The sequence below is a fragment of the Monodon monoceros genome, unplaced genomic scaffold, assembly GCF_005190385.1.
Source record: "Monodon monoceros isolate NGI ecotype Baffin Bay Population unplaced genomic scaffold, NGI_Narwhal_1 Super_Scaffold_18, whole genome shotgun sequence".
In the NCBI taxonomy this organism is placed as follows: Eukaryota; Metazoa; Chordata; class Mammalia; order Artiodactyla; family Monodontidae; genus Monodon; species Monodon monoceros.
Genome location: NW_021703774.1, coordinates 168,470,071 through 168,488,937, shown reverse-complemented (window position 1 = coordinate 168,488,937; position 18,867 = coordinate 168,470,071). Strand labels below are relative to the sequence as shown.

The window sequence follows — 18,867 nt, the reverse complement described above, 5'->3', positions numbered from 1 at the left end:
TTTTTTTTAAATTTAAGAGGGTAGATCAATCCTATAATAAAGAGCTTATAAAGAGTGAGTGAAAGGAGAGAGAGAGGAGAGGGAAGAAGCGGGTGGAGAAAGTTTGGGAGCATTCAGTAAATCAGTGAATTTGGGATCAGCTGTGCCCCACAGAGGACCTGGCACATTGTAAGCACTTAATTAAATATTTGTATAATGAATGAGAGAATGGTAGAGGAGAAGAGATTTTGAGAATTTGACTCCGGTTAGACATTGTAACTCCTATAAGATTCTGTGAGAAATCCAAGTTAAGACTGGGATACTTTTAAAATTATTTATGTTATTACTAAACTTTGCTTCTTTGAATACAACCTTTTGCTGAGTCTAGGCAACAGGGGCCCTGGGCCCACAGTGGGTAAGGATAAGGGTGGCAGGGTAGGGACATCGCATTTAGCTGGTGGGACAGGTAAGGATTTCTCTAGGAGGAAAAGCCTCAGTCGCGGCTTACAAGTCAGGAGATGGCAGGATATTCAGGAAAAGCCGAGGGAAGCGGAGGCTGGAGGAGAGAGAGGCGTCAGGCTGAGCTGTCTAGGTAGCTACAGCTTTGAATCTCAGCCAACTGGACACCAGGTGTAAGTGTTGAGGCGATGGGGATGACCCACAACCAGACAATGGATTGCAGTGGGATCTGTATTAGTTTTCTTTGCAAAGGCCCGCGAGACCTCGTGGAAGAGAAAGCCCCCAGACAACCCTAGTCCGCTCCGCATCAAATTGGCTCCTAGGTCCGTCCGCCGCATGTCTTGAGCCAGAGCCTCCAGCAGAGGGCGCGTGGGCGATGAGCGGCCGAGGCCCGCGAGCTGCCGCTCTAGCCTGACATGGATCATAGAGTCGCGCCGCTTCCGCCCCGCGGCGGGGAAGGAGCCGGAAGTGCGGCGGGGAAGGAGCCGGAAGTCCAGCGGGCTCCGGGCGTCGAGATGGAGGAAAGCGAGTATGAGTCTGTTCTCTGTGTCAAGCCAGAGGTCCACGTCTACCGCATCCCGCCGCGGGCCACCAACCGTGGTTACAGGTGACCACCCGCCGCCGGGCCAGGCTAGCCACCACCTAACCCCTTCCCTGTCACCCCCGACACGCCCACTGTGGGAGCTGAGGACGGCCCCGCCAATTGACGGGCGAGGGGCAGGGTGCGCGGGGAGGTAATGCTGCGGTTTCTTTCAGTTCGAGGCCAGAGTAGGGAGGGGGACCCAGACTTTCGCCTTTCTCAGTCTGACGCATGGGGCTCCCGGCAGCGGGGAAGGCATGAAAGCCGAATCTAGCGCCGAGCGGGCTGCCGGGGACCCAGGTGGGCCAGGGACCCTAAACGGGGTCAGGAGTGGTGGTGTCACAGACCTGTGTTTTTCAGAGCTAATCGATGGCCTTGAAGGGATCCTTGAAAAGCCTTCGGGAAAGGCACTCTGTCACTGGCAGAAATCCCCGAGGGGAAGAAAGGGAGCCCCGAATCGGTCAAAAGAACCCCGGGTAGTTTTAAGCTGATGTTGAAAGCCCAGGGACCCTTCCCTGCCCAGCTTCTTTGGCACGAGCTGCAGTCCTTATCACAGCCTGTAGCAATTGGGAAGCATCCATCCGTACTTCGCTGGTGAAATGTTCACCTGAGAGAAATAAATACCCGTGTTTGTAAACGTAGAGTGTGTAGAAGGGAACACAGGAAACTACCCCACCAGAGGAAAATGGAGGTTGAAAGGAGACTTCCTGTGACTTGATATCTCTTTGTACTGTTTGCATTTTGTCACCATGTATCAAAAGAAGAAAAATATTAAAAGAAAATATGATGTACCTGACACAGACAACCTGGCCTATGGCTGTTTGTGCCACCGGGGGTGGAGGGGCTCTTGAAAGCAATGTTTGTCCAAGTTAGTTGGAAATACAGGATTGGCCTGCGCCACAAGAATGGTGGAGTGTCCACATACCTGGCCTTTTGTTACTTTCCAGTTGTGTTAATGTGGGCTTATAGCTGATTGTCTTTTCTTTTTTTAAAAAATTCATTAGTTAATTTTTGGCTGCGTTGGGTCTTCGTTGCTGCACGCGGGCTTTCTCTAGTTGTGGCGAGCGGGCCTCTCATTGCAGTGACTTCTCTTGTTGCGGAGCACAGGCTCTAGGCATGCAGGCTTCAGTAGTTGTGGCATGTGGGCTAGGTAATTGTGGCTTGCGGGCTCAGTAGTTGTGGCTCACGGGCTCTAGAGCGCAGGATCAGTAGTTGTGGCGCACGGGCTTAGCTGCTCTGCGGCATGTGGGATCTTCCCGGACCAGGGCTCAAACCTGTGTGCCTTGCCTTGGCAGGCGGATTCTCAACCACTGTGCCACCAGGGAAGCCCTTATAGCTGATTCTCTAGTGAACAAATATTTTATTGAATATTTACTACATCCATGACATAATTTTAAAATAATATGAAAGCAACAGTAGTAATAATAACAAAAAAACATTTTGCTTTCTATCGTCAAACTGGAGATGGGCCATCAAACCAGAGGTGATCATCTGCCCCCATCCCCTTCAGTAGGATGAGTTTGGTCCCTCTTGGTCCCAAGAGATCGAGGTTACCAAGTGTTAGGACTGGCTAGGTTGGCATAGAGGAAACTGCCAACCCCTGCACTTCAGCCTCAGAACTCTGCTTATCTTGAGTCTAAGGCCTCCTGCCCGAATAGGAACTGAAGCTGAGTCAGCTGACTTGTGAATCGAGAGTCTGCATTTGTGTGGCCTTCAAAACAATCTGCGTCCACAGTTAATGGTATCTCTCCAAGTCCTGGCATGTGCTAAGGGACTTCCAAGAAAAGCCTCTTGGAAACACCCAAGGTTTTTGCTTTTGGGGGTTTTACTGAGCTGCTGCTTAGAACTAAAATATGAAGTTAATACTTTAAAAGAGCCAAAAGAGGCCATTGTGATAGGTCTGTGGTTTCCTGGGTTTATTTCTTAGGATACCTTTGAGAATGTATTTCTTGAATGCTCATTCACTTATCCCACATGTCCTTTTCTCTTCTACTGATGATTGCTCCCCTCTCTCCTTTTCCTTCAAGATGGTCTCAGTGGTCCCAAATGATTGCTCTGACCACTGCAGCCTAGCAGTGTCATAAACAAACCATGGGCCCTGGTAGCTGCTTTCTCTACAGAAAGAAAACTGGAATCCTACTTCAGAGACAGTCTCTATAATCTGGAACTGGGGTTGGCCAACTACGACCCACTGTGTTTTTGTTTGGCTCATAAGCTAAGAATGGTTTTTACATTTTTAAGTGATTGGGGAAAATTTGAAAGAATATTCCATAATGTGAAAATTGTATGAAATTCAGATTGTCCGTAAAGTTTCACTGAAATACAGCCATGCTCAGTAGAAAATATTTGGTTAAAATAATTAAAGCACCCACACGCTCATGCGACATGACTGCTTTCCCGCTGCAGCAGCAGAGTGAGTCGTTGGGACAGAGATCGTATGGCTCTTCTCTCAAAACGTTTGCCAACCTTTGGTCTGGAGCGAGCAGCCCACATCCCTTCCCATTCCCACCCCCAGCATTGGAGTAGTGGAGCAGGAACCTCTGGCAGAGGCACAATGGTTTTTGTCCCTTTAGGGCTGCGGAATGGCAGCTGGACCAGCCATCATGGAGTGGCCGGCTGCGGATCACTGCAAAAGGGCAGGTGGCCTACATCAAGCTGGAGGACAGGACCTCAGGTAAAGGCAAGGGAGGTCTGCGTGGTACCATACCTCCCACTTTGTGAAGGGATGGGTGGCCCGAGCCTGGCCAAGCCACTCAGGGATCGTGGGGCCCTGTCCTGGAAATCAAAGGCCCGGGTATACTTACAAGCCGCTTCCATTCCCCCAGCCTTTAGTTTAAAAGGAAGTATTTCCTGTCAAGCACCTGTTCTTTTGGGCATCCTTAAGAAAATACTAATTTTGGAGCCCAGGGAGAGAAGACATGCAGGTTGGTCCCAAGTAGGAAGCTCCGGAGCTTGCCTGGAAGATAAGCCAAGTGAAGACGCATAGCCCTCTGCTGCTGAGCTCGGGTTCTTAATCAGGAATTCTGCTTATCGACCAAATGGTAACCCCCCAGATTGACCACACCCATTAACTGAAAGAACTGGAAACTGTCCTCAGCTCTTTCTGTGGTGAGAGGACAAGCCAGGCTGGGCTGTGCTGGGGTCAGCTGGCAGTTCTTACCTTTGGTGAAATCTCTCTGAAGTCCTGCACCACCAGGGCCTCTGGGTGAGCTGTGGAGGGCAGCGTGGCCTGGAATAGTGCCAGCCCCCGCAGCCAGAGCCGGAATCGGGCGCAGGGCTTGCCCAGTCAGATGCCCCGGCATTGGGTCATTTATTTTTTCTAACATGTAGAGATTTTCCTTGTGGGGCAAATAAAATGCCAAGATCCATAGGCAAAACTGGCTGCCTCTTCTCAGATCTGCATCACTTTTGTCTGAACTGTGGGACCTTGGGCAAGCCACGTGACCTTTGGCACCTTGGCCTCCTTTTTGGTGAAATGGGGATCGCATTAGCTCCTACTTAACAAGGTTCTTGGAAATACAAAGTGAGCACATATTTATCCGAATGCTTTGTGAACTGCAGGGTGACCCAAAGCATTGATTTGTTTTGAGCATGACTGAGCATTGGTGGCAGAGGACTTTGAAGGGACAGCTGCTGTGGCTAGGCCAGAGAACTCTGGCTGTCAGAGTTGCTGGGTTGTCCCAGGTGGTGTCACAAGGGAATGGCAACACCTGTTCTCTAGGGGCCTTGGGAACTGACTTTAAGGTACACACCTGGTGTACCAGCCACTGCTCAAAGCTGAGCCTCACCTGCAGGACCCACCCCAGGACACTCTTAGCTTGAGGTCATGCCCACTGGGTCGTGTTCGTCTCTCACTTTCCAGTCACTCCAGGCCAGAGTGTCTCAGCCTCAGCACTAGTGACATTTGGGGCCAGCTGAGTGTTGTGGTCTAAGTCATATTTAAGATATTTAGCACCATCCCTGACCTCTACCTACTAGATGCCAGTAGCACCCCCCAAGTTGTGGCAAACAAAAATGTCACCGCATATTGCCAGATGTCCCTTGGTGGAAGGGAGGGACAAATCAGCCATGGTGGAGAACCACTGCTCTAGGCTGAAGGCATCCAGGTGAATCCCAGTCCCCAGGTACCAAACTAGAGAGGACAGAGAAATTAACAAGAAGCTACAAACTCAGGCCACCGATTTGGATTCAGTTCAGCCTTAATTACACAGTCGCCTCTGATCCATAGGATTTAGTAGAAACTATTGGTTAAGTACTTAAAACATCAACTGAGATCAGCACGCGCAAAAATGATGCCAGTCGTAAATGTTCACAGAAGGTATGTGCTGCACTGCACCCTGGAGAGCCGTAGTTAATAAGGGGATGCATTTCACAAGAGCTCCTTTTAAAAGAGTCACTCTTTTGGTCTGAGATTAGATTAAATCCACTGGCTTCAGATTCTTCTGTGAGTGCAAAAACCCTCCCCCCTTTCCACTGGGTTCACCTGCTCCTCTAGAGGCCTGCCTCAGGCACCAGGTCTTTTTTGAAGGTATGATCTCCATGAGCCAGGGCCCTGGGGGTGCAGGCCATGGCTGTGAATGGCTGAGGCAGGTGGAATGAGTGGCCAGCAGCTCCAGCCCATCGTTCTCATGTAGAAATGGAGGCCCAGCGTTGCTAGAGCTTTTGATTTTAAGAGAAGCCAGACATCTGGATTATTTTACAAGTAATCTGATTTTGAAGTGTTTGGCAGTTAAATTGAAAATGCTGAAACTGTGAGTGGATCTGACCTGTAAGCCACCTCTGACTTAAACCTCTCCTTGGTTATATTCCTCTGTTTTCCCTTCGGCCAAAGTGGATTTGACTTGAAACCCAGAGTCAGGTTTGCCCATCTGCCTCTCAGCAAAAGGCCCCAATCATGTGATAGAAACAGCCTGGGGGGTGCTCAAGGCTCACCCTCCCTTATGCTTTCAGGGGAGCTCTTTGCTCAGGCCCCAGTGGATCAGTTTCCAGGCACAGCTGTGGAGAGCGTGATGGATTCCAGCAGGTACTTCGTTATCCGCATCGAAGATGGAAACGGTACGCATGGGACTTGGAGCTTCTTCCTCTGAGAAGGGTTTTCTCTGCCTCTGGGAAGTGGGATTGATCGTGTGTTGTCCCCCAGGGCGACGGGCGTTTATTGGAATTGGCTTCGGGGACCGAGGTGATGCCTTTGACTTCAATGTTGCCTTGCAGGACCATTTCAAGTGAGTGGCTCCAGGAGACACATACTCATGCCTCCTCCCTCTCTCCCCGGACAGAATGGTCTCCCAGGTTAGGATACCCAGGTGGTTGTGTGTGGTATGTCTGCCAGCAGAGCCTCAGGAAAACTCACTTCTCCTTCGGGGCAGGTCACCTTCTCTGCGCTCTGCCAGTCCTCATCTCTGCTTTGAAGTCATTTCCTTTACCCGAGGTGCATCTCTGCCACCCCAGTCAGCTGGCCCAGCCTTTGAGGTGTCACATCTCTTCCCTCATCAGGCCCCTGAGCGGCCAGAGTCCTTGTCAGGCTCCTTTGGCCTTTCTGGGCCTGTCCCTCCATGCTGTGATAAGCAGTGCTCGGATTCCCAGGCCACTCAGCACACACCCTGGTGGTGCTTTCTGAAGCTAAATGGGCAGGAAAGCCTTCTCCCCTGCCATCTGCAGGCCTCCACCTCTGGCTGCGGGGAGTGTGCAGCTGCTCTCGTGGGCCCCTCTAGCTCTTCTCTGCTTCGGGTGGCTACTAAGAGGGGTGCTGTATGGAGGGTAGGAGACCTTTTTGGTTGCTTTCAATACTTTCTGGGCACTTGTCCTGTCTCACCGTCTGCTTTTTAAGCCCCTGGGAGGATGTAGAGAACTTGTCTTAGTCTTCATGCCACATGCTGAGGAGGAGATGGCCAGGTTCTCAGATTTCCTAAAGACCAGTGTTAGGACTCTGCGTAAGTGACCTCGTGACTTTCACAGCAGCCTTTAGGCATAGAGCGTTGTCATCCCATTTTGCTGATGAGGAAGCTGACGTGCACGCAGCCGCGTATGCGTCAGAACTAGGATCTAAATTCACACCTAACTCCCAAGCTGCTCTCAGTTTCTACCCCGCTGCTGCAGTAAAAGCCTCGTCCTGGACTGGTGGCAGGCATGAATGAAGTGAGTGCCTGAAGCCAGGGCAGCTCACCTCTTCCTCACCTTTTCCTTCCTGTTCTCTCCCCAGGTGGGTGAAACAGCAGTGTGAATTTGCAAAACAAGCCGAGAACCCAGATCAAGGTCCCAAATTGGACCTAAGCTTCAAGGAGGGCCAGACCATCAAGCTCAACATTGCAGTGAGTCCCCCCCTCACTTGGCTGTCACGGCCACCACACCAAGCCCAGCCCAGTTCTCACAGTTCAGCACATGTTCATTGAGCAGCTGCCCGGTGCCAGGTACTGTGCTGGGGGCGAACGAAAGGGCTCTGCTGTCATAGAGCTCAGAGTTGAGCTGAGATGGCCGGAGTCTGGGTGTGATTACAACATGGCGGGATGGTTCAACGACCTAGGGATGTCTTCAGCGCCATGAGCTCCTAGAGGAGGAGCGTGCGGTCCAGAGTTAGGGGGAACCAAGCAAGGCTTCCTTGCAGAAGCGACCTGTAAGCAAGGGAAGAGGGGTCAAAGGGTGGTTCAAGCAGAGGGAACGGCACGTGCCAAGCCTCTGCTTTGAGGAACATCAGTCACTTGCTGCCCGAGCTGGTGTTTCTGTCCTGGCTTTGGGGGCTGGGCTGGGCTGGGCTGGGGGTCAGTGTGCTCACCCCAAGCTGTGTCCTGGTCTGAGCCTTGAGGAAAGAACATTCGGTAGCACCCTGGGCAGGAAAGCCTCGAGGGTGGGCACTGGGAGTCATGGGCAGCTTCTGCTGCTGCTGGTGTCCTGGCTCCCTGTGTCTTGTCCTGAGCTGCCCTACATCTGGCTTTCCCCCGTTAGCTCCTGTTGAGAAGAGGGAAAGGTCGAGCTGGGCTGGACAGCCAAGACTTGGCCTTTACCTGGCTATGGGGGTGGAGATGAGTGATTTGGGGGAACCAAGGACCCCGTGGATTTGTTTTCTGAAGAAAGTTTGTAACCCTAAAATAACGCTCTTCCTCTTTACTTACTATCTCTTTCTCCTCTTTTCTGCTTCATGCTGGTGATGGTTTGGGACCCTTGAAGTTGGCCAGCTGGCCCTTAAGAGAAAATCCAGGTCATGTCCAGTGAACTGTTGGGGATGTGAATCTCTGTCTTGCTGGGAGGAAACTAACATTTAATGAGCATCAGCCGTGTGCCAGGTAGTGTTTTTAGGTACTTCTCCTGTGAATTAAACATCCTCCCCTTTTATAGGTGGGGAAATTGAGGTTTAGAGAGCTTGAGGGTCTTGCCCAGGGTCGTAGAGCTAGAAATAACTGGCACAGCTGGGCTCACGCCCAGGTCTTTGAGGGCTTTTGCCTTCAGGCTGTGGTCTCAGCACGTGATTAAGCTGCTGCTCTCCTGACAAGGTGGGAACCACGTCGTCTTCACCTTTGAGCTGCTCTGGTTTCTGGTTCACCTGGGTGTTCAGGTTTTTGTTTTTCTTTTTTAAATATTCTGTCGAAGTATAACATGCGTACAGAAAAGTACACACGTTATAAATGTAGAACTCAGTGAATTTTTAAAAACCAGGTTTACCCCTACAAACGAGCCCCCAGATCAAGAAAGTGGGCGATTATCAGCACTCTGGAAGCCCCTCTCCTGCTCTCTCCCACAGGATGGAGTGGCCACTGTGCTGACTTTGAACACCCTAGGTTTTGTTTTCAGTGTTTTATTAATTGACTCATACACTTCATACACTTTTGTGTATGACTGCTTTCCTTTACTCAGTGTAGTATTTGTGAGAGCATCCATATTGTTTTGTGTAGTTGCTTTATTTTCGTTGTGGCATGCTCCGTTATGAGAACATATCCCAATATCTACCCATTTAACTGATGGTGGACATTTAAGTAGTTTCCATTTTGGGGCTATTGCAAGTAGTTCTGCTGTGAATGTTCAAATGGTGTGTCTTTTGGTGCACATGTGTATGCATTTCTGTTGGGTCCATGTAGGAGTGGAATGGCAGGGACGTCGGTTCATACGTTCAGCTTTAAAGATTCTTCCAGTTTTTCAACGTGGTTTTTCTCTGGTTACATTGCCACCGCAGAATATGAGTGTTCTGGTTGCTCCATACCCTTGTCAGTACTTGATGTGCTACATCTTAGCCATCCTGGTGGGTGTGTAATGGTATATCATTGTAGTTTGATTTGCATTTCCCTGATGATTAATGAAGTCGGGTGCTGAGTTTTTAAATTAAAAGCATTTGTCATAGCTTTAGAATTGTGATGCATTGAATACACCCCATAACAATGGAAGTGTTGGATGGATGGCTCTTGACCATCTTTTGGTGATACAGACGTTTGGGGCCCAGGGGTCACCTTGGGCCTCCTCTTGAAGTTTTCTGATCGCAGAGGCACTCCAGCAGAACTGACTGATCGCATTCCTGCCCTCTCTTTAGAACATGAAGAAGAAGGAAGGAGCAGCTGGGCCTCCCCGAGCCCGGCCCGCCAGCACAGGAGGACTGAGCCTGCTTCCCCCTCCCCCAGGGGGGAAAACCTCCACCCTGATCCCTCCCCCTGGGGAGCAGTTGTCTGTGGCGGCATCCGTTGTCCAGCCAGCAGTTGCTCCCAGTTCAGGTCAGTGCTCGAGGGTGACTATTCTTGGTGCTAAACCTGCACCTTTGGGTTCTTCCTCCTCTCTGGCAGCTGGGGCCCCATGGCTTTCCCTCCTTCGCTCACACTGGTCACACTTAGTACCCGTGTGTGACAAACTGGAAGGTGGGTGCCACAAAGCTGGTCCTGTCCACACTGGGTAAGGGCTTCCTCTCTTCCCACCACTTAGCCCTTCAGGGCGTCTGTCCCCCATGATGGGCAGGGGCTACAATTCATTTGTTGCTGTGAAATCATCAGCATGTGGGTTTCTGGTTCTCAGAGGCTGCTCACTGAGTGAGTGAGTAAGATGGAGACATGGTCTCTGCTCACAGGGAGCTCCGTATAATAGGAGAGAGGAGTCATGGGCCCAGAGACCAAACATATGCGGACCAGACTAACTACCAGCCAGCATGATCTGGGGAGGCTTCATGGAAGAGGTGGCATTGAACTGGACCTTGAAGGAAGAAGATTGGGGCTGGGGACACTTGCCATTCCAGACAGAAGAAGAGCATGAATAAGGCTTAGACTTTTAATATTTAAAACACTGGCTGTGTTTAGGGAGATGAAGGCAGCGTAAGTGTTCCAAGGTGAGTGGTGGGAAATAAAATTGGAGATTTAGTTTGAAGCAAGCTCCTCAGTGAGGCTGTTTGGTGCTAGAAAGCTGGGAGGCAGCTCCCCCAGCAGGCTGCACTGGTGCTTGTTCCAGGGTGTAGGGAATGCCTTTTGGAGACCCTGGGATTCCAGAAGTTAGTGCCTAGTGCCAGCCTCTGGCAGTGCTGGGATGCCAGCCCAGTCCTTCAATGTCCCTACCCTGCCTGCCCAGCCCGGCTTGATGCTCCTGGCCTTCCCCAGGCTGGGTGACTGTCACCAGCCCGCTTTCTCCACACAGCTCTCACCAGCATCTTGGGGGAATGGGGGGCAGGATCCAGACAAGAAGCCTGCTTTCTTTCCCTTTTAAGGGTCATGGACATTGGCTCCCCTATCTGGAGGTCAGGCTTCAAACCTCAGCCCTGTGGGAAATACCTTAATCTAGGAGGGTGGCAGGAGTAGCAGTCAGGGAGCACCCCTGCCTGGACCCTAGCAGTTATTCTCAGAGTGAGTCTGAGGACCACCTGCCTTGGCATCACCAGGGACAGGGGCAGGACTCTGCATACTTAACGTTATTTGTGTGCTCACTAAGGTCTGAGAGCCACTGTCTTAGGCCGTCCCTCCGTTGCTGGTGCTTTTTTTTTTTCTTTGCGGTACGCGGGCCTCTCACTATTGTGGCCTCTCCCGTTGCGGAGCACAGGCTCCGGACGCACAGGCTCAGCGGCCCTGGCTCACGGGCCCAGCCGCTCCGCAGCATGTGAGATCTTCCCGGACCGGGGCACGAGCCCGTGTCCCCTGCAGCGGCAGGCGGACTCTCAATCACTGTGCCACCAGGGAAGCCCTGCTGGTGCAGTTTTAATGGCCAGTATGGAGATCCTGCTATGTGCCAGGTAGTGTTTGAGACCCTTTTGATACTACAGGTACAGCCCAAGTCCCTGCTCTCAAGGCCTTATGTTTTAATGTGTAAGACAGGCAGTTGGCATGTTTACGAAGAAAATGGTGTCAGGTAATGAGAGTTGTGAATAGCTAACATTTTTTGAGCACTTACTCTGTGTTCCAAAATCAGACTGGCTGAGTTCAAATTCAGAAAATTGCCTACTACTTTGTTCCTCAATTTTCTTATCTGTAGGGTGGGGGTAGTAATGATCCCTACAGTACAGGTTTCTTGTGCGGATCCGATGAGCCAATCCACATACAGCACTCAGAACAACGGCTGGAACATTGTAAGCACTCGCTGAATGTTAGCTCGCATTTTAGTGATGTTGTCGTCATTATCATCGCTGTTTGCTGGGCCTGTTCTCAGCCTTCCACATATATTAACTTATTTAATTCTCAGACCAGTCAGTCTTATGAAGTAGTCACCGTTACTGTCTATTTTAGAGATAAGGAAACTGAGACTTAAGTAACCTGCATAAAGTCAAACAGCTGGTCCTGGCCTGTCTTCCTCCAGTGACTGATGAGGTTCAAATGAGATAATGTCCGTTAGGCACTTGGTGAACTGCAAAACTAAACTGTGGAGGGCCCTAGTTCTATCTGGTTTCCCAGCCCAAAGCACATTAGACATAGCAAAAAAAAAAAAAAATTTTTTTTTTTTTTTTTTGCCACACCACGTGGCATGCAGGATCTTAGTTCCCTGACGAGGATCGAACCTGCGCTCCCTGCAGTGGAAGCATAGCGTCTTAACCACTGGACCTCCAGGGAAGTCCCTAGACATAGCAAATTGGTGGGAAGGTGGAGGGTGGCAGGCACAGGGCCTTCAGAAAGGCCAGCTGGCAGCACTGGGGGAGGTGCCAGAAAGACACAAAAGCAGCACTGCTGCCCCATTGTGCCACCCACCCCAGTGAAGAGATACACGCAGCTGTATAACTAAAAATGGTGGAACTCTAGGCGTTCTAAGCAGTAGATACGGAAAGACTGATGCTGCTGTCCATAGCTTCCAGAACAGCCCAGGGATTAAAGAAAAGCCCAAAGGAGTAGATTCAACTTCATCATTCTTATGAAAAGTAGGAAAATTAGAAAAGAAATTAAGCAAGGTAAACAGAAAATACGAAGTAAAATGGTAGAAACTAGTTCACGTGTTCAGTAAAAAGGATAAACTGGCAAAATATAACAAGAGAAATTGCGGGATCAAGTCTAATAGTGGGAGAGGTCCAGAGGCCAAAAGCCTACAGTGCAGCCCTCAGCTCCCCACAATACTGCACACACGCACACTTTAAAAAAAAAGATACACACAGCTGCCCACTTCTTTGTTACTTCTGGAAGGCTCTCCCCAGCCCCTAACCAGTTTGGCTCCCAGGACTTGGTACTTGTCTGGCACAGAATTGTCTCAGCTTGTTGATGCAGACTCTGGACTGAGGACTTTATATGAAGACGACCTTGTGGTTTTGGTGGGCATTCTCCATCCAAGAGGTCAGGGCAGGAGATAGCAAATTTTAAACAGATTTCCAACATAAAACGGTTGAAACGAGGTCAGCCTCAGGTACAGGTGATGGTGTGTGACTCGCCCTTGCTGGTACCCCTCCCCTCCACCGGGTATGTGGCCTTCTGCTGTTTCCAGGAGCCCCTCAAGGGCTCGTAAGAAGACAGTGGAAATGTGGCTGCTTGTAGGTGTTTTGTTGCCCCAAAGCACGTCTCACTGCGTATGTCTTTCTCAGTCACCTGGAATCTCGAGTCTGATTTCGGTGTCACTGAGACAACCAAGAGGGGAGATCTCTGACTCCTCTGTCTCCTTCTCTTCTCTCCCTTCCCTTCAGACTTGGAGACATCAATTGGAGGTGCCACTGTGTCCTGGCCGCAGCCCAAGCCTGCCGCTACTGCCACCGCCGACATCTGGGGAGACTTTACCAAATCCACAGGGTGAGGAGGGTCATGTTCTCTGTGGGGGACTGGGGCCAAGGCTCTTTCTCTCAAAAACCCGGGAGCAACAGCTCTGGTTCAGACATTTTCCGGCCAGCCAGAGGACAGAGCCCCAGAGTGCCCACTTTGGGAGGCATGTTTCTCTCCGGGAAGGCTTTTTGCTGGTTTCCACTGCTGGGTGGCCTGGAGCCACCTTCTGCAACTCTTTCTGGTCTTTAAACCACCTCACCAAGTGCTTTGGCTTGTCACCAGTACCTCCCTCTTCCCCTCCTCCCCTGCAGCTACCCTAGGATACTGGGCTGAGAGTTAACCTGGGTTCTGGCCTTGGCCCGTTGTCATGGGACCTCTGAGGCAGGGTCTCTTGCCTTTTCTGCTTCCTTAAAATTTCGAGCCTTTACTTGGTGTCAGGGTGAAGAGATGCTAAATACTAGTCACACAGTTGTTTATGTGGACAAGCTCTAGGACAGGAGTCAGCACACATTTTCTATAAAGGACCAGGAAGCAAATAGTTCAGACTATGCAGACCATGTGGTCTCTGTTCCGGCTGCTCAGCACTGTTCTTGTAGCTCAAAAGCAGCCACAGACAGTATATAAATGAATGAGCATGGCTCTGTACAAATGAAACTTTACCTACTAAAACAGGCAGAGGACTAGATTTGGTCTAGTCCTGGGCTGTAGTTTGCTGACCCCTGTTCTAGAACATTCGGGGACTGGCCTTTTGGAGCTCTTTCTGCCCAGAAAGAAGTCCCGTCTTATCTGCTTTGTATTTTCAGATATCTGAAATCTCCCACCCCTCCCTATCTAACCTTTCCAGGTCGACCTCCAGCCAGACTCAGCCAGGCACAGGCTGGGTCCAGTTCTGACCTGAGCACAACTCCTTTTCCTCACACAACTTCTGGAAAGGAGCTGCCTCATCTGGGCGGAAGGAAGGAGGATGAAGCACCCCCTGGCCAGCCTCTGTTTGGAGCATGACTCTCTCCTCTCCTCTTCCTTGCCTGAACTCTCCTGACAGACTGGGCGTGTCAGGCAGTAAATGGGCACCATGTCGCGCTGTTTCCTGGGATTCGAGCGTGCAGCCAGAACACGGGAGAAGAGTTGCAGGATCCCTGTCCCTGTCTGTCCTCTTGACTTGAGAGAGACTCTGAGACTTCTTCCATCGCAAAGACTCGTATTAAACACAAGCCCCTGAAGCAAAAGAAGGGGTCGAGTGTGCTGCCTGGATTCAGATCACCCCTTCTTGGGGGGGGGGGTTACAGGTGTCACGTGATCAGTGTCTGGAGGGGGGCTTTCCTCACTCCCATTGGCTGTAGCCATTCCAGTCAGGTGCCTTAAGAGGAGGGATTCCTTCCTGATTTCTAGCAGGTTTATAGGCTGCAGCTTGGACAGATAATCAGGAGGGAAATCAAGAGTATTAACCAGACTTTTAAGATTTTTTTGATACTTGCTTTGCTAACATGCTGATCTGCACTAACTCATTGTCTTTGCAAAAGGCTTGCTTCTGTAGTCTGCGCCCGCAGGGGCCTCTGAAAGCATTCCTCACTGTCAGTTGCAGGAGCTGCTCCGAGCCCCAGGAAGCAGTGTTCATCTTGGCGATGGGGCCTGGTTTCCGTGTTTGCCGGGCCGGCAGACGCTGGAAACCAGGTGCGACAGTGTTTGCGCTGGAAAGTGGCAGCTGTTCTCATGCAGGTGGGGCTTTGACCTTCCCGTTTGCTGGCAGCTCTCTGGGCTCACAGTGCAGTTCCTGGCGGACTTGGGTTTTCTCCTGGGTGGTTTCTGAAGTGCCTTGTCTGCAGACAACCTCTTACTTTCTTTTCTCCTTCAGGGACTGTACATGAAAGACAGAAAGAGTTCTGAAGCAACTGGAAGTCTAGAGTTGCCTGGTTTATAAGAAATAATTTTATCTGAGCACAACCTCTAAAATTGCTTTTATCGACATATGTTACCTCTTAATTGAAAGATTTCTTTTTTTGAAGGGTCAAGATGATGAACTGAAAAGAAGTGTTAGCCCCTTTGTGGGACCAGATTTCTAAGATGAAAAATAAATATTTCTACTCTGTCAGTGTACATCAAAGATGGAAGTGTTTTTGGCGGCATGGCTGCCAAACCCTCCAGGATGCCTCAGCCACCTCTCACCACTGAGCATTTGTCCAGACTTCAAAGTCTGGGGCCACGGTGACAGATTGGCCAAAATAGGGGAATTTGGCCCTCTTGCCCTAAGGCAACCAGCAATTTCCCTTCCACATAGAAGAGACAGTCTTTCTGCCATTCTGGGACATTCTGGGCTCCTTGCCTTCTAATGTGGGAGGAGAGTCCTGCCTCCCACCAAGACCTCCCCATAGAAGCATCTTCCTAAATAGTAAGGGTATCTGGGCACACAGAGGCCAAAAAATAAGATAAAGGCCTTGGTGCTTGTCATGTCTGGGTTCTGTAAGAAAGATGCATTTTTGTTGTTGGTTATAGAAATGGCCGCTCTGGCTAATAAACTGTGTAAGGGAGGACAAGGAAAATTGGAATTGAGGATCCTCATGTCCTTTGAATAAGGAAAAGGAAATTGCATCAAGGGATTCTCAGGAGTAGTAAACTTCTTTGTGTCTGCTTCCCATTACTCTCTGTCTTCTTTATAAGTGCTTAGAGGCTAGAAAAGAGGAAGCTTAGAGTTAGAGGAGAGCCTTAACCAGAAGCATATACCATTGAAGGTAAGCCCTTGGGTCCTGCAGACAGACCTGGGCTTTGATCTAGGTTGTCTACTGGTAAATGTGTGACCACGGGCTCCTTAAGCCAAGTGTCACTCAGATGAGGCATGTGAAGCGCTAGCGGGTGCCCGTCCTATAATGTGACCGTAATCACCTTGATGTAGGATCAGGCAACGCACCCAGAACCGTCACTCATAACGGTGCTGCTAAGGCAGCTGATGAAGGGACAGCAGTCACAAAATCTAACCTGAAAAGCACCCTGCGGGCTCTCTGGTGGGCGGGGGATAGCCTGGTGCTCTCCATCACCACCTGGAATCCCAGCTATGGGACCAGGGTCCCCAGGAAAACTCCCAGTACCAAACCAGGCATCTCTTCACTTCCACCCTTGACTGGAGCTTCCAAATTGGTGGGGTGGGGGTAAGAGATGGGTGTTGGGTTTGGGGATTTTGAGACCTGAGCTGCTCTCTGTACAGCAGGAGGACTTGGACACATTGAGGTGGCAGGCAGACTACAGCAAGATGTTTCCATGATTAAATGACGTGGCATTGCAACATCTGTCTTGCTTTAAAGAAACCACCTGCCATGTTGTGTGAGTTGCCCTAATCCGAGGGTCACAGTGTCAAGGTGGCAAAAGTAGCCTCTGCCGATAGCCTTCCTCAGTTGATCCTCAGATGAGCCCCGCCTGCCAACACTGTGAGTGCAGCCTTACAGAGGACCCAGCCAAGTTGTGCCCAGAATCCTAACCCCCGGAAACCGAGTTAGTAAATGTGTTTCAAGCTGCCAAGATGGTAATATCATTAGGCAGCAATAGATAACTAATACAAGAGGTGAGTGAAGGGCATTGGAGATGGGAGTCAGTGTGAGAAAAGAGCCTGGACAGGGACCTCCCTGGTCATGCATGGTTAAGAATCCGCCTGCCAGTGCAGGGGACACGGGTTCGAGCCCTGGTGCGGGAAGATTCCCACATGCCGTGTAGCAACTGAGCCCATGCGCCACAACTACTGAGCGTGCACTCTAGAGACTGTGAGCCACAACTGCTGAGCCTATGTGCCACAACTACTGAAGCCCGTGCGCTAGAGCCCATGCTCTGCAACAAGAGAAACCACCAAAATGAGAAACCTGCGCATCGCAATGAAGAGTAGCCTCTGCTCGCCGCAACCAGAGAAAAGCCCGCGTGCAGCGACGAGGACCCAACACAGCAAAACATTTTAAAAATTTTGAAAAGAATCCTGCCAATGCAGGGGCACGGGTTCGAACCCTGGTCCAGGAAGATCCAACGTGCGATGGAGCAGCTGAGCCCCTGCACCACAGCTACTGAGCCCGAGTGCCACAGCTACTGAAGCCCAAGCGCTTAGAGCCCGTGCTCCGCAACAAGAGAAGCCACCGCAATGAGAAGCCCGCGCACCGCAACGAAGAGTAGCCCCTGCTCGCCGCAACTAGAGAAAGCCCGGGAACAGCAGCGAAGACACAGTGCAGCCAAATTTTTTTTTTAAAGTGGACAGATTTAATGGCTGTATGGCCTTGGGAGGTCACTTAACCTGCTCCTTGGGGGCCTCACGTTCCCTGTATGTGGACAGCGACTATCGCTCATGTGCTGCTTACTCTGCACAAGGCACTGTTGTATGCACTTAACATAAAATTCACTTCAGGCGGCCCGGTGGCCAAGACTCCTCGTCCCCACTGCAGGTGGCACGGGTTCGATCCCTGGTCAGAGAGCCAAGATCCTGCAAGCTGTGCGGCCAAAATACATAATTTCTAAGATTCATTTCATTGTCACAACGGCCCTATGAGATAGATACTCATCCTTGTTTTACAAGTGATGAGACTGAAGCACAGTGAGATTATGTAATTTGCCCAAAGTCACGTAGCTGCTAAGTTGGAACCCAGGCAGCCTGGCTCTAGCATCCATGCTTCTAATCAGGTTGATCTTGAGTGGTGCTGCTGACAGGGCTGGCACCTAAGACCTGCCTAATACATGGAAGTTCCCATTCCCTCCATGTGGATTAAGAAAACCCTAATATGGGGGCTTCCCTGGTGGCACAGTGGTTGAGAGTCCGCCTGCCGATGCAGGGGACACGGGTTCGTGGCCCGGTCCGGGAAGATCCCACATGTCGCAGAGCGGCTGGGGCCGTGAGCCATGGCCGCTGAGCCTGTGCTCCATAACGGGAGAGGCCGCAACAGTGAGAGGCCCGCGTACCGCAAAAAAAAGCGCCCTAATATGGCAGGTGTTTAATGGCAGGCCAAGGGGTGGGGCTTTATTCCATAGGTAATTGGAAACCACTGAAATGCATCATAGACACACAGTAGGTGCTCAATATGTGTTGATTTCTCTGAGCAAGGAATGACAGGAAGATACCGTCCTCTGTGGGCAGAGTAGACCTGATTAAGGGTGTGTAATGCAATAAGAAAGCAGAAAAACACAATATTAACAAGCAACTGTAATATTATCATAGCAAAAGACTGGAAATAGCCTACACGTCTATATTAGTTATCTATTGCTGGGTAACAATCACCCCAAAACTTAGCTTAAGACATTTCTTGTCTGACACCTGGACTGCAGCCTGGGAGAGGTGTGGAGACAGTACCCAGCTAAGCTGCACCTGGATCTCCCACCCACAGAAACTGAGACAATAAATGTGTTAAGCTGCTAAGTATTGGGGGTAAGGTGTAGACGTGCTCTCTTTCGCATAAAATGGGAAGGGGAAAATATACTTTATGTGCATAAAATATCTAGAAAGATATATAGGAAACAGCACCGCACAGGTTGCCTGCAGGGAGAGACTGGGTGACTAGGAGACAGGGATGGGAGGGATACTTACTTTTACTTTACAACGTTCTGCACTATTTGAATTCGAACCATGCAAATGTACCATCTTTTCAACAAAAGAGAATCTATGTTTAAGAGGTCATCTGTCATCCTAACACCTAAAGATAGCATGGTTAACGTTTTAGTGTCTTCTCATGTTTTTCCTATTATATCTATATACAAGAAATATTTTTCGGGAAT

General features: G+C 50.3%; 1 protein-coding gene across 3 annotated transcripts; it reads left to right on the top strand.

The window, feature by feature from the left end:
* The first annotated feature begins 929 nt into the window (after window positions 1-929).
* Window positions 930-15,231, top strand: NECAP2 (NECAP endocytosis associated 2). 3 transcript variants are annotated; one of them, XR_003794532.1, is made up of 9 exons: window positions 930-1,045; window positions 3,592-3,692; window positions 5,969-6,073; window positions 6,159-6,240; window positions 7,218-7,326; window positions 9,531-9,708; window positions 13,065-13,167; window positions 13,982-14,853; window positions 14,990-15,231. XR_003794532.1 is itself a non-coding variant. In XM_029229726.1 (8 exons), exons 1-8 carry the CDS (start codon window positions 954-956, stop codon window positions 14,028-14,030), a joined length of 819 nt encoding a protein of 272 aa, XP_029085559.1. In that variant the 5' UTR covers window positions 930-953; the 3' UTR covers window positions 14,031-15,231. The 3 variants fall into 3 exon arrangements, 2 of the variants coding, with proteins under 2 accessions (XP_029085559.1, XP_029085560.1); XM_029229726.1 differs by having other exon boundaries at window positions 13,982-15,231; XM_029229727.1 differs by having other exon boundaries at window positions 13,941-15,231.
* The last annotated feature ends 3,636 nt before the right edge of the window (window positions 15,232-18,867 follow it).